Source organism: Henckelia pumila, chromosome 4 (assembly GCF_033568475.1).
Source record: "Henckelia pumila isolate YLH828 chromosome 4, ASM3356847v2, whole genome shotgun sequence".
Classification (NCBI taxonomy): domain Eukaryota; kingdom Viridiplantae; phylum Streptophyta; class Magnoliopsida; order Lamiales; family Gesneriaceae; genus Henckelia; species Henckelia pumila.
Window position 1 is genome coordinate 5,186,771 of NC_133123.1, and position 12,773 is coordinate 5,199,543.

Here is a 12,773-nt window from a genome sequence, read left to right on the forward strand (position 1 = left end):
GTCGCCATAGATGTATATTGAGGGACGTAGATGGCAACAGATCTTACTTTCAAGAGTATCTTGGTTGAAATATTAGTAGAGCGTGTATTACTCCTACATAATCTGGCAGACCAGAACATCAAGCAATTCTTGTAAGGCTCACTTTTTTGTCTTGTTTTTTTTAATATGCTAATGTGGAAAAAATTCCATCACATAATCAGTTGATAAATAACAAGATGAACATGTAATGAACTTGAATGATCCTTTATACACGTATGAACATGAAAGTAAAAAATGTAGGTACAAGAAAACGAGTTGGTTCAATGAATGAATCGGTTAAGAACCGATATTTGACCAGAGTCTCCATTCAGAAAGAAAACTTCCAAGGGCACGTACGATGATGAAGATGACATTGCTGAAGTAAATCTGTACGTGGGTTGCAGTATTTTACTACCCTTAGGACACGGAATGGTCAGAAGCCGAGGTCCTGTCCTCATTTGCCAAACCTGCGGGAACAAGTTTTGTTAATAGGTGCTAAGGCATGCGGGTGTAAAACCTTATCATCCATCACAGTCAGAAACGATTTGCAAGAATTATCGACTAATTTGAATATCACCACGAAACAAGGCCAAGTGATGAGGGATGCATTTACATCCGGCCAGGTGCAGGTGAAATGCTGTTTAGGTGTTCACTGTATTAATGGCAAATTTCGATGAAAAAATAAATTAGAAAGAATACACGTTTTCAAGGCTATGACAAACAACAGAAACTAACAATTTCAGTATGGTCGAAACACTCTTTCTATATATACGTGTGTGTGCATGAGCGTGTGCTTGTGTGTGTCTTCAAGTGTATGCTGGAGATAAATGAAGGGAAAACAGATTCTTGAGGGGAGGGGATGCAGCGAGAAAAACACCTCAACTATTCCTTTCCGAGGAGCGTGGATGGCCAAACATAGACAATAATCACTTTTCAAATATGCATAACTTGCAGGCCGTGAAGCTGCAGTATCTTTACTTGCAAGCATCTCCACAAACAAGCAGTTTGCTTCACGATATCCCTGTGAAAGAAAAATAATATTTAACTGTAACAAAAACAAATTTAGAGGCCAGTAATAAAGAACTAAGGCTTTAAATTGGAAACTGAAATTCAATTCAAAATTTGTCATTTGTTTTTGTCAAAATCGAACAAATAACATGTGTACTGAAGTGAACCTTCCATAAGCGAACAACGACCAGTGCTTGCGTGTCTAAGAGCAAAATACGGCCAAGCGAATCAGTTATTGCAGCCAGAGTACCACTAGGTGATAATGTGAGTTTCTCACCCTTCCTTGGGTGATCCTTCAGACAAGTCAGAGGGGATGCTGTCACAGTAAATAAAAATTGTTGGTTATTCCAGGATGAAGTAACTGAAAAAATTATCCAAACATCTAGAATCGATTGACTCACATCGGGCGAAGGGTTGTGATTTTGCTTCTGGCTTTTTAGTTGGCTTTTCTTCGCTCCGCCAAATAAATTTTGAAAATGAAGCTATTGTGGAAAAAGTTGCAGGAACAACTTTAGACAAGATAGCTCCAACCAGTGATCTACTCTTGTCCACTGAAAGTCTTCAAAAAACAATAAATCAACCGTCATTAACTGTACAAGGAAAAAATTCCATCGAGTGAGCCATATGATTAAAATTCCACCAGACTGACCTAAATGCTGAAATCACAGCATCGTCTCCAATAGTGACAGCACGATAGTAGCCTTGACTTGACTGCCCAACAATAAAATCAGCTGAATTCAAATACCAGAATAATTTCAGAAAGCTTCCCAAAAGTCACTAGAAGAAAAAATTATTTCAGGGAATAAGAAAAAAAGACGATTTTGAACCTGTAAAAGAGTTTGTGGAAGAAAGAAAGAGTAGAGGAAGGGCATTAAATTTTGCAATATTTTACTATAGTTACAAAATGCCTAGAAATCATTGTTGAACAATCAAATCAAGATTCAGCAAAAATACAACTTAAAATAGTAACCACCTGAATCTCCATCAAAGGTGGAGGCATGACACCAGTTATAGCTGCGTCAGCGCATAGGCCATACTTGCTAACATTCCATAGCTGGTAAGGAATTCTCGTATCAGTTCTGGAATCCCCTGAATTTCCATCATCCAAGTCCTGATCCCAAAACCGAGAATGTGCTCCTTGAAACCACCGTTGAAGAAAATTCTTCATTTCATGCAAGACAAATATTTTAGATAAAACTCAAAACATTTGGATAAAATGACGAAACAACTACAAAATACCAGCAGCAAGCATTTCATATATACAGATTGATGAGGAGTTGTTCAATGTTTGGTAGGACCGTAGGACAACATACGTGGATCTTTTATCATATTAAAGTCAAATTAAAATGGATAGATGCTGACTTACCTTAATATCAGATCCTTCAAAACGAGCAATCACACCAGGCATGACAACACAAACCTCCTCCGAAGATGCATCACTCGTAAGATCTTGTTTAGTTCCACGCACCCTTAACTTAAGAATCCTTCCAGAATTTACAAACTGCAAAAAAAGGCATTGATTATTTCAGATACATTTTTTTATTGCTAAACTTAAAGGGACATATCAAATCGGCACAAAACCGAAACCAAGAAGGCCTAGTTATATACATGTAGCTTGTCAATCAGAACAATAGTGGGGCCATCATTCCCGTATTAATTAGGTCGAGGTTTGACAAGTGGGTAGAGGTATTGTTATCTGTTTGGACACCTTATCCTAAAAATGTATCTCAATGAACACAAATTACAAACAAAAACAATCGCTTACATTGTGCAAATTGATTTTTAGAAGTACAAACTATGAATACTCTCAATACACCTGTAATATCGATCAAGCTCTAAGATTTAATTACATATGTACAAGGAAACATTTCTTAACTCTGTAGTGTGTTCAAACATCGTGAACTTGCAAGTACAAACAGTGATTGCTAACCAATCAGCCTATTAGAACTGTGGGATCATGTGCTCGAGTTCCCAACTGTTCAATTCCTGAATTCCAATAACCTATTAGAACTACTTGTGTAAAAAAGTCCAAAACAGTTCAATTTCAGGATTCTTCTGAGTTGGAGCGTCATTTTTTGCTTGCATTTGTCGGACAACTTGACAATCTGGTGTTGAGAAATAAGAATAACGAATTAGTGTCATATTTCCACTTATTTATCGGCAACGTAATCCTCTGGAGAACCCAACTTTCACTATAAAGGCACAATCTTTACTCAATTGAATCCAAAAAATGTTTAACAACTAACATTTAACCCTTCTCCCACAGTCCAGAATCACACACAGATATCATCCATGAAAATCCAACGCCTCGCTGCACGAAAACGGCAAAAAAAAAAAAAAAGAATTGCTCACCTGTCTATGAATGAGATGACCACTGAACGAATAAATCAATAGGTAACCGCACGAGGTGCCGACGGCGAGAGCTTTAGCATCATCGTTGAAAACGAGACACTCGACGGCGGAGATGTATTCGGCCTCGATGGGGGAGAGATCGGGTAGAATCTTGACGGTCCGGTTGTTATCCGGATCCGGTCGACCGTCTCTTGAATTTGACCAGTGGATGAGGAGGATCAAAGAGCGATTAGCTAGCGCGAGCGAGCGAGTATCCAGGGAAACAAGGAGGTTGGCATTCTCCACAAGCCAGCCTTCCTTTCCGGCGCCGAGATCAGATAAATCTTCGCCGGCGATGCAGCCGAGCTCCGTCGTGTGGTAGCGGCGTGACATTAAAAGGAGGAAGAAATTCAAGGCATCGCTGGCCAAGAGATATTAATTTTTTTTTCCGCTTCACAAAACATATACTGGATACTGCGACTGCGTAATTATTTTTTAAATTGTTAATTAATACAATATAAAATACTATTGTTTATTAATTTGTACTTACGATAAATATAAGAAACATAAATAAATTTTACGTTATTGTAATTATTCACCTAAATAACCTTAGTTTGACTGTGATTTTGATTATGACTTACTTAATTTTTTTCTTTTATTTCGCTTTTATATTTCTTTTATGTTTGAATGTCATTTTGCAAATTATGTTTTTAAAGAAGGTCATAAATCAAAAAACAAAAAATATCATTAATATAAATATAAACAATAAATAATGTGAAATAAATTAAAAATAATATTATTGAACAAGTTATAAATCACATTGGACAAGTTATATATACACCCGAAAAAATATTGATAGCAGTAATCGAATGAAAATGTTTAACTTGATTTATTTTTTTGTTAAAATCAATTCATTGTAATTCATTGAGCTAATACACTAAAAACAAGTTCAAACATTTGAAAGAGCCGAAATTGAACTTAAGAGGAAAGTTTATCTTATCTTATGGTAATGGTTTGAGGAAATTTTAGACCAACTTTTTAATGAAATAAAAAGGTGATGCTGGTGGAATTAATTAATTAAAATGATGATTTTAAACAAAACCCCCTAGAGGTGAGGTGATGTTTCTAGAATATGTATAGCTTAATTCTAATATAATAACTCCATTTCCTGACTTATCCATTATCTAACGAGCCCACGAGATATTTGCATCAGAAGAAATATTAGTACAATACAATGGCAGGAATCTCTCAGGACTGGGAGCCGGTTGTTATCCGCAAGAAGGCACCCACCGCCGCCGCGCGTAAGGATGAGAAAGCTGTGAACGCCGCCCGACGTGCCGGCGCTGACATCGAAACCATAAGAAAAGGTTCAGATGAAAGGCACTGATTGTATTAAATTATTTATACGTGCGTGAGCTAGGTTTTATTTTAATTATCATTATCTTTTCTTTAGTCGTGAGTAGTTTCTCTAATCTTTCTTAGGCGAAATTTTATATTTGCGTCTTCTTCGTTAGCGATAGACATGGATCCTTGTTCTGGGAGAATCGCCAGTGAACAGCCGAGTTTGTGGAAATTCTTTTCTCTTTATGCGATTTTGATCTTTAATTTACATATTCTCGGTATTTTTCATGTTTTGTTGTCTTTATTGGGGAGGTTTTGTTCAATTTTCGATCATTTGGACGATTGACGATGGACATTTTCGTAAGTTGTGGTTATGGAATTCTTGCATCCTTTCCATTTCTTAGGTGGTGTTTATGTTGTATCTTATGTTTAAAATTCACTTCGTGTAACATTCACTGCACTTATGTTGTATAATTTTGTTTGTGTTGCTGCCTATAATGTTATTTTTTTGGTCAGTTTTTGTACCATGCGATTTTCTTACAGTTTTTGAGGTTTGCTTAGGATATAGTTTTGTTCCAACAGCATAAAGTGCAATGTTTGAACCCTCTTGTATTTTGATTGGGTCTAAAATCATGTTATTTTGTTTCACCTGTGCGCATAGTTGTTTGTAAACTATCATCCCAAATTGGATTAAAACTTCAACTGATGAAGCCACTTTGAATGCTAACAATTAAATGCTCGCTTGCAGCCAATGCGGGGACAAACAAGGCTGCTTCGAGCAGCACATCTTTGAACACCAGGAAGCTTGATGATGAAACAGAAAATCTGGCTCGTGAGTTTTGGAGTTATTTCTTCTTTTATTGCATTCTATTGACTGGTTATATTATGCATCCATGAGATATCTGCATCGGAACTTTCATTCTTCCTCAGATATTCATTTAAGTATCATGTTGTTTACTTTCCTTGATTGTTCCTCCAGAGATATCATTTGCGTGTTTATCCTCACCTCTTTAAAATCAAGAGAAAATATACAATCGGTCTAACTCATTGGTCCTTTTTTTAGTCTGGGAATAGGAATTCAAGGGAAAAGGAAAAATTGAACATGTATGAAGCGAATGTGTGCCCTAACATTTCTACCCATGTCTTACACAGTGAGGATCTGAATTATTTGTTTTTCTTATCCTGTGTATAGTACTGTTCTCATGTGTATTAAATAATTTATCATCTACTTGTAAACTATGTAGACACTCTCACTGTTGATCATGTTCTCCTGAAGCTGTCCGTTCCCACCCACATTCAGACTGTTGCAAAGGCTAAATCATCTGCTTAGTCATGTTTAGATTACATGCCTACATGGTACTTTTTGGCAGAAAGTTGGCGGTGGAGGGTGTTTGTCACTCCTCCCAAGTGGGTGAAACATTTTATTTCTGTGTAGAAATTGGCAAATATGAGATCATAAGCATGATCTCTCTTCTCCCTAGAACTTTTTCCGGTGAATCACGCTTTCCATGTTACAGAAAGCAATTAATTATAGTGCAGCAAACTGTTGATGTTAGAGTGTTTTCTATAATTTATTATTTATTATTCAAGATGTTTGCTACTCCTTGTGACGGAAAAATAAGTGTTCAATATCTCTTTTGTTTGATACCGCTCCAGTGCGGTTGTGGAAACAATGCCCTTACTGTGTGAAAGATTTTGTCATAACAGTAACCTGGATTTGCGGTCCGAAATATGTTCGGGCACATGACAGAATTATGGGATGGGATTTTGATCACTCGGATTGCATTGAATTCCCCAATATTCTTTGCTCTTTCACCTCCTTATCCAAGTCTTTCCATGTTTTTTTTAGCAATCATTGGTTCCTTGAGTTCTGTTTCATAGATATCAAATGTCACGATTGGAGACATGCTTCTCTAAATTAGTGGGCGAATTTTAGGCTTTTAGCATGTGCCCGAGCCCAAGTCGGTGAATATGTTTATTTCTCCCCAGCATTTCAATACGATTGCGAATGATTCATTCATCCCTTTGTAACAGCAAATTGTTCCACTTTATATTGCCGCACATCAACGATATAGCTCGAGTTCCTTTGTTATCATGGTTTCATTTCTTAACAGATGACAAGGTTGCCACCGAGTTGAAAAAGGCCATCATGCAAGCTCGAATGGATAAGAAACTGACACAGTCACAACTTGCTCAGGTTTGTTATTCCAACTCTTCTTTCCAGTTCCCAATTTCGCACAATTTATGTTCACGAAGATTTACTTTCGTACCAAGATGATCCTGATATGAATTTTTTTCATCCTAATACGACATTTGAATTGCAGCTTATTAATGAGAAGCCCCAGATCATCCAGGAATATGAATCTGGAAAAGCAATTCCTAACCAGCAGATCATTTCTAAACTGGAGAAATCTCTTGGTGTGAAACTGCGTGGGAAAAAATAAAATTAGCGACCAGGAAAGTCGGTCTTTCGCATCGAAGTGTCGTTTGAGTTCTGAAAGTGGTTGTGTAAATGAACCTGTTTTTAATTTTCTTCTTTTCTCCTTTGGCCACTGGTGTTGCTCATATGTCAGAATTCTGGAGAATGGATTTGGCTTTCCTTATGAAATATGATGAATATATTGTTACTTAAAAGACCTGGATTCCGATTCTGATGATTTTCTCTCTTTTGAAGACCCATTAATTCTCGCTAATACTTGTCAATTCCACTTATCCGAATTATGGAATCATCATCCAGCTTCCTGGTGTTTGAACTTAATTTCTTTTTAAAATTGTTACGGTGAAAAAGCAAACATCGTTCGAGATTCATCCGATCCTTGAATTAATTAAGTTTGATCGTTTTTTTAGGAAATAAAATTGTCGCAAGTTGTTTTGTCCTGGTTCACTATTTGAACCCTATTGTTTGCTTTTAAGTTAAATGGAAAAATAAGCTGGCCTCTTCAACCAAAAATTTCGAAAATCTGGAAATCTTGAATAACTTTTATCAACATTGAATGTGTCCAGGTCATATGTCAAGTTTTGCTGCTCATGATCTACAACTTGCTTGTATATTATTCATAAAACTTACACTTCATGAAAATTACATATAATTGTATCAGCCAAATTTACACCGTAAGCTTTCTCGAAGCCCCAAGATAGTAAATTCTACCATTGTCAACCCAAAACGATCCACTGATTCAAAATCAAATATTGTAACAATCAATCCACGTAAAAAGATTAATGTACAAGGCATTCTTTCATCAATCAAACAAGGGCGTGAGCAAGGAACAATCTTCAACTCATTAGCGGTTTAAGCCTCGAAAATCTTATATTACTCGCATGCCAGTTTTGTCCCAAAACTGGTCAGACAAATAGCAAAGGCTTGGAAAGCTGATAGGGGCTGCCTATAATCCATTGTGAAAGTGTCATCACCAACTTTCCCAAACTGAAGCAGCACCGTCTCCTCATCACCCTTTCCTCCAGGCTGACTTTGATCCATAGTGGCGACGAGTTGAAAATTCTTGACCGACGCGACAGTTACTCTGCCATGGAAATTCAAGCACCAGCATTCCAAATGTTCGTGCCATCGCGGGGCTTTGTTTTTCAAAATTGTGAGCGCTGGAGTATAGGGCTCTGGCTTCTTCGCTTTAACGACGTCTTGATTATTATCAGTTGATTCCTCAAGAAATCGGCATTTAAGGGAGCACGCCATCCTCCTAGGACCTCTTGATTTCAAGAGATTGAACTTGTATGACACATGCCCGACTTCAAAGTTACCAGCTGGGACTTGGGGACTTATCTGCTTGCTTGCAAAACGGCGGCCAGCTCTACTACTTGATGGCTTCGCTCCACTGTGCGGTGGTTGGCTGTCATAGATGGTGAAATTGGTACCGAGGAAATCTGACCTGTGACACAAATATTTGGGTTCTTCAAATACATGAGATGGCACAGATAAGTTGAAAAAAATTGAAGAAAACGGGAATGATTTAAAAATCCTTTAAGAGTGAGACTTGATGCGGATAGAAATTGTTAAGTGATGTTAGGTACAACCATTGCTAGTTCCACGGTCACCAAAGTTGCTGTCACCCAACCCCACCAACAGTCACTCTAGCATGGTTTTGCCACGTGTGACACAACTGCAGAGTCACTACCGCCCAGCCCTTGGCCACAAAATGCCTCCTATTTCCGTGCAATCTTCCACAACAGATGCAATTACCAAGTGGACCTTCTGCAGTTTCTTTATAAAGCCACAGCATCCATTTTCTGGAAAATTCCAAATGCAATTCGACTAGCTAAGTTGTCTGCATCTCAATGATACTCATTCCAAATCCCGCATCATCCATGGTTTTATCAACCAACTCCTCTTAAGCCTCAAATTTATTGTTATGGTTAGGAAGGATCATATACTGTCGAGGAATTTCTATTGGATTGCGGACCAACTCCCCTTAAGCCTCAAATCTATCAACCAAATCCCCTTAAGCCTCAAATTTAAAGCTACTATTCCATAGAAAGATGTGGCTTGAAGTACAAAGGGCCGTGATGTAAAGCCTCTTCTTCATCCTATTCCATTGTCCCCACTTCTCTTTTAATCATTTAATAATAATCCAAGTCTACCCTCGTATTTGGTGATTTCGAGTTATGTGCACAACAGCCAAGATAAGAAAATATGAACATGAGTTCACGTCGGTTGGACCACCCAATAAAAATATCGATTCATCCATTTAAATGTAACTTCATAATCATGAAGTGACAATCATGCCAATGAAAGTAAGCTAAACTTCTTTTTTTCTTTTTTCTTTTTTTATCAAAAAGAAGTTGTGGATTTTGTTCCCTTTAATTGCAGAAACAATAATTACATCGTAGAAAAAGTGAGACGGTTCAGAACTGTCAGTTAGGGATTCTAACCTCAATTTTCCAACATAGGCTTTACTACCTTGAGATAGATCATCAGCATCCAGAGATATAATGTACTCGGTGTGGGCACCATTTCTATAGCGTCGTGCTGCTAAGAGAAACTTGCCTTTGTCCGTAAATGCTGCAAAAAAAACAAGCATTAAAACATCAGCTTTTAAAAAATCACAAAGCAGCAAAAAACCGACGACAATAAATAGATTAAGATTAAAAGAGGCATGAATCTCTAGTCTAGAGACCTTTGACTTGATCAGTCAATTTACAGCTATCAAGGGTTTCATTCGATTAGTGCAATAAGCATGGAGCAACCTTCTACATAGATATTTAAATGCTAGTGATATGCAGAATTCGATTCAATTCAATCGTGGAATGTTTCTGCACCTTGATAAATGTTGGATTACGCCTTGTGCAATCCAATTGTCGTTTTCCTTTATGTGATATAGCACTGGAAACTTGCTAAGCCAGGACCAACTGGCAAGATTCAGTGATACAGACAAAAGCGATTGATAAATAAATTCCCAAGAACCCACCAAATAAATTGACATATAGATATTTTGAAATCTATAAGTCATGACAAAATTTTGAAAAATTACAAATATCGTAATCTTCTCTTATAAATTTACTTCAAAGATTTATTGACTATGGGAATTTGAATGGTGATGGATTTTGTTGTATTAGGTCCAAGAACTTGAATGATTGACCAATAAATCAAAGATAGGTACAGCGGATAGTTATATCTACCAATCTAAGCAGAGTTGACTTCACAATTTTCAAAAATGATGGCTGTGGTTGATCAAATATCAAGAATAATTCGAAAAAATTGTGACGATACCCTTAACTTGAAAGTCAGTCAAAGTTATGTTCACTCAAAATTCATAGTTAAACTGCTGGTAAATAAGCAATTTATTAACAACTCAAATCATTCTGCAGGTTATCTTAACAAAGCAATCGTACTTACATGGTGAGAGAGCCAGATAAAGGTAAAATGTTGCATTTTTCTTGTCACGTTTTATGATACATTGAAGCGGAGAGTCTCGCGGCCCTGGCTGCAGTTATGCAAAAAATTTACTAAGAAAATCCAAAACAAAATTTGAGAGATTGAAACGAAACCACTCATGATGTGATCAACATATGTATTCCGATTTTATATAATAACACAACCAATCAGCCAATCCTGATAATTGACATCGATTTCAAACTAATTCACCATTCAGAATGCGCATAAATCCAAAACTCCTTAGATCACACACACAAACAATCCAAGCATATGCAACTTTTACGAGCAATCAGCCAATCATGATAATTGACATCGATTTCCCTCTAATTTACCATTCAGAATGTGCATCCATCCAAAACTGCTTGGATCACACACCCAAACTATACAAGTATATGCAAAAATCAAAGCAAAAATCGGTGAAAAAGAAATTAAAAAAACGACCTTTTTTAGGGAGGAAGGGAAGGTGATTTTCCCGGGGTGATGTACAGAGGTCTTTTCCACCACTTCTTTCGTGGCTTCTCTCCACCGCTTGCAAACGCATCCAAATGCGACGACGTTTTGGCGTTGCGGCCATTTGTCTTCACTCGCTTCCACCCTCTGTATTATTTCCCCGAGCAGCTCCGGCAACAAACTCGCCCACGTACCGGAGTCAGGTCCACCCAATCCACCAGAAGCCACGCCGCCACGCTGATGCTGCCCGTTTCCATCATCATCACCGATTCCTTCCAATTTGCTGCCCCCTTCCCGGAGGATACCGTTATCCAAATCGCAGATAGATTCGATTTCCGAGGACTTGGATTCTTTGCAAGATTTGGAGAGTGTGAAGGACCGGTGGATGATTCTTCGCGGGAGGAAAGATCGTCTCAATGACATCTCGGTCAGAGATGGACGAAGAGAGAGAATCGAGGGATCTTTAGAGAGAGAAAATAGCTGGACTCCATTTATATGCTTTGCAGGGAAATTTCATGGGTGATTTAGGTATTAAGAACACACGTCGGTGACGGAGAGATTGACGACAGACGAATGAAATATTTATTTAATTTTGGGAATTTTAAATGTGAGACACGTGTAACGATTCTGTTGGTTGGTGTCGGATGATTTTGGTGAGGGTTGGTTGTTTTTGTCATCGAGTGGCTGGAGGTTAGTAACAAGAGGCGTTTCTTCGATGTCGTTTTAAAGCATCGTGAAATCAATGTGCACAAATATTAGAATTTTTGGTGCAACATAATTTATTTATGTCATAAATATGGGGATACTATTAAAATTAGAAACTTTAGAAATAGTTTTTTATGATATTTTTAAAAATTATGAGTTATATGACACGATCACTTAAAAACTCAAAAAATAGAAAAATATAAAGAATTATTTTATTATGATATATGATGGTTATAAATTAATATTTTTATTAAATGAAAATAAGATTATTTTGTTTAAATGAGACCGTGGGCATTTAAGGTTTATCGTTAAATTAGTTTGAAATTTCAAAGTTGGAAGGTTGATTTTTTTCTACTTATGTATAATAAGTGATTGTCACATATTTCTTGGCATCATATGAATGTACATTGAAAGTCCAAGACCTTTTGTTTTTCCGATTCATTTCCTCCTATAAATGATGAAATGTTTTCGACTTCGTAAAAAAATGAATATAGATTTATTATTCATAAAATTGTAAGAAAATAAAATTATAATCAATCTATTTTAGAACTTACAAACATCACCTTTGTATATTATATAGATTCTTGTATGTTCAATCACTAAGTATCTCATCTATATTCTTAAGTAATTGTTTCAATTTTATTAGTAATTATTTAAGTTTAGGCGTGGACAGTAGCTGCTTTTGGTAAGTTATGTCATACCAATTTTTGTCTTTTCAAAATATTTTTATCCCATAACTACCATAATTCTTTTTCAATAATAATAAAAAAACCATAATCTTAAATATAAATTACTCAAATATTATTATATTTTATATAAAAGTTTGTTAGGCATAAATATAACATTATATTTTAAATAAAATTTTAATTTATGTGCGCTAATCTTGTGTATATGCTTACTAGTAGTATATATTATAGACCCAAAGAATGTGAATTAATTGCTGACAAACTTTCAATTGTTGATGTGATCAGTGTTTTCATAATTGAACCGGTGATTGAACCGGTCTATCTAAAAAAAATGGTCCAATCGGTCG

The 12,773-nt window shown here is 36.6% G+C and overlaps 3 protein-coding genes across 3 annotated transcripts; 1 reads left to right on the top strand and 2 right to left on the bottom strand.

The window, feature by feature from the left end:
- Positions 1-222: 222 nt before the first annotated feature.
- Positions 223-3,813, bottom strand: LOC140866213 (uncharacterized). Its single transcript, XM_073271139.1, has 8 exons — positions 3,379-3,813; positions 2,393-2,527; positions 2,000-2,188; positions 1,676-1,737; positions 1,428-1,585; positions 1,194-1,342; positions 896-1,039; positions 223-485 (listed from the first exon to the last, which is right to left on the bottom strand). Exons 1-8 carry the CDS (start codon positions 3,748-3,750, stop codon positions 300-302), a joined length of 1,395 nt encoding a protein of 464 aa, XP_073127240.1. The 5' UTR covers positions 3,751-3,813; the 3' UTR covers positions 223-299.
- Positions 3,814-4,534: 721 nt separating this feature from the next.
- LOC140863716 (multiprotein-bridging factor 1b-like) lies at positions 4,535-7,349 on the top strand. The gene is made up of 4 exons (XM_073267332.1): positions 4,535-4,724; positions 5,447-5,530; positions 6,813-6,895; positions 7,023-7,349. The coding sequence occupies exons 1-4, from the start codon at positions 4,592-4,594 to the stop codon at positions 7,140-7,142; spliced, it is 420 nt and encodes a 139-aa protein (XP_073123433.1). The 5' UTR covers positions 4,535-4,591; the 3' UTR covers positions 7,143-7,349.
- Positions 7,350-7,726: 377 nt separating this feature from the next.
- On the bottom strand, positions 7,727-11,516 carry LOC140894639 (tubby-like F-box protein 7). Its single transcript, XM_073303199.1, has 4 exons — positions 11,027-11,516; positions 10,547-10,634; positions 9,583-9,712; positions 7,727-8,582 (listed from the first exon to the last, which is right to left on the bottom strand). The coding sequence occupies exons 1-4, from the start codon at positions 11,456-11,458 to the stop codon at positions 8,009-8,011; spliced, it is 1,224 nt and encodes a 407-aa protein (XP_073159300.1). The 5' UTR covers positions 11,459-11,516; the 3' UTR covers positions 7,727-8,008.
- Positions 11,517-12,773: the final 1,257 nt, after the last annotated feature.

What these genes read in the sequence shown, in the direction of transcription:
- LOC140894639 (XM_073303199.1), bottom strand. Translation starts at nt 11,458, where the DNA reads ATGTCATTGAGACGATCTTTCCTCCCGCGAAGAATCATCCACCGGTCC. An exon ending in TCCCTTCCTCCCTAAAAAAG is followed by an intron (nt 10,635 to 11,026) that starts GTCGTTTTTTTA and finishes GCATAACTGCAG; the next exon opens with CCAGGGCCGCGAGACTCTCC. An exon ending in GCCTATGTTGGAAAATTGAG is followed by an intron (nt 8,583 to 9,582) that starts GTTAGAATCCCT and finishes TTTGTGTCACAG; the next exon opens with GTCAGATTTCCTCGGTACCA.
- LOC140866213 (XM_073271139.1), bottom strand. Translation starts at nt 3,750, where the DNA reads ATGTCACGCCGCTACCACACGACGGAGCTCGGCTGCATCGCCGGCGAA. An exon ending in GTCATCTCATTCATAGACAG is followed by an intron (nt 2,528 to 3,378) that starts GTGAGCAATTCT and finishes CTTTTTTTGCAG; the next exon opens with TTTGTAAATTCTGGAAGGAT. An exon ending in CACCTTTGATGGAGATTCAG is followed by an intron (nt 1,738 to 1,999) that starts GTGGTTACTATT and finishes ATTGTTGGGCAG; the next exon opens with TCAAGTCAAGGCTACTATCG.
- LOC140863716 (XM_073267332.1), top strand. Translation starts at nt 4,592, where the DNA reads ATGGCAGGAATCTCTCAGGACTGGGAGCCGGTTGTTATCCGCAAGAAG. An exon ending in CATCGAAACCATAAGAAAAG is followed by an intron (nt 4,725 to 5,446) that starts GTTCAGATGAAA and finishes GCTCGCTTGCAG; the next exon opens with CCAATGCGGGGACAAACAAG. An exon ending in TGAAACAGAAAATCTGGCTC is followed by an intron (nt 5,531 to 6,812) that starts GTGAGTTTTGGA and finishes ATTTCTTAACAG; the next exon opens with ATGACAAGGTTGCCACCGAG.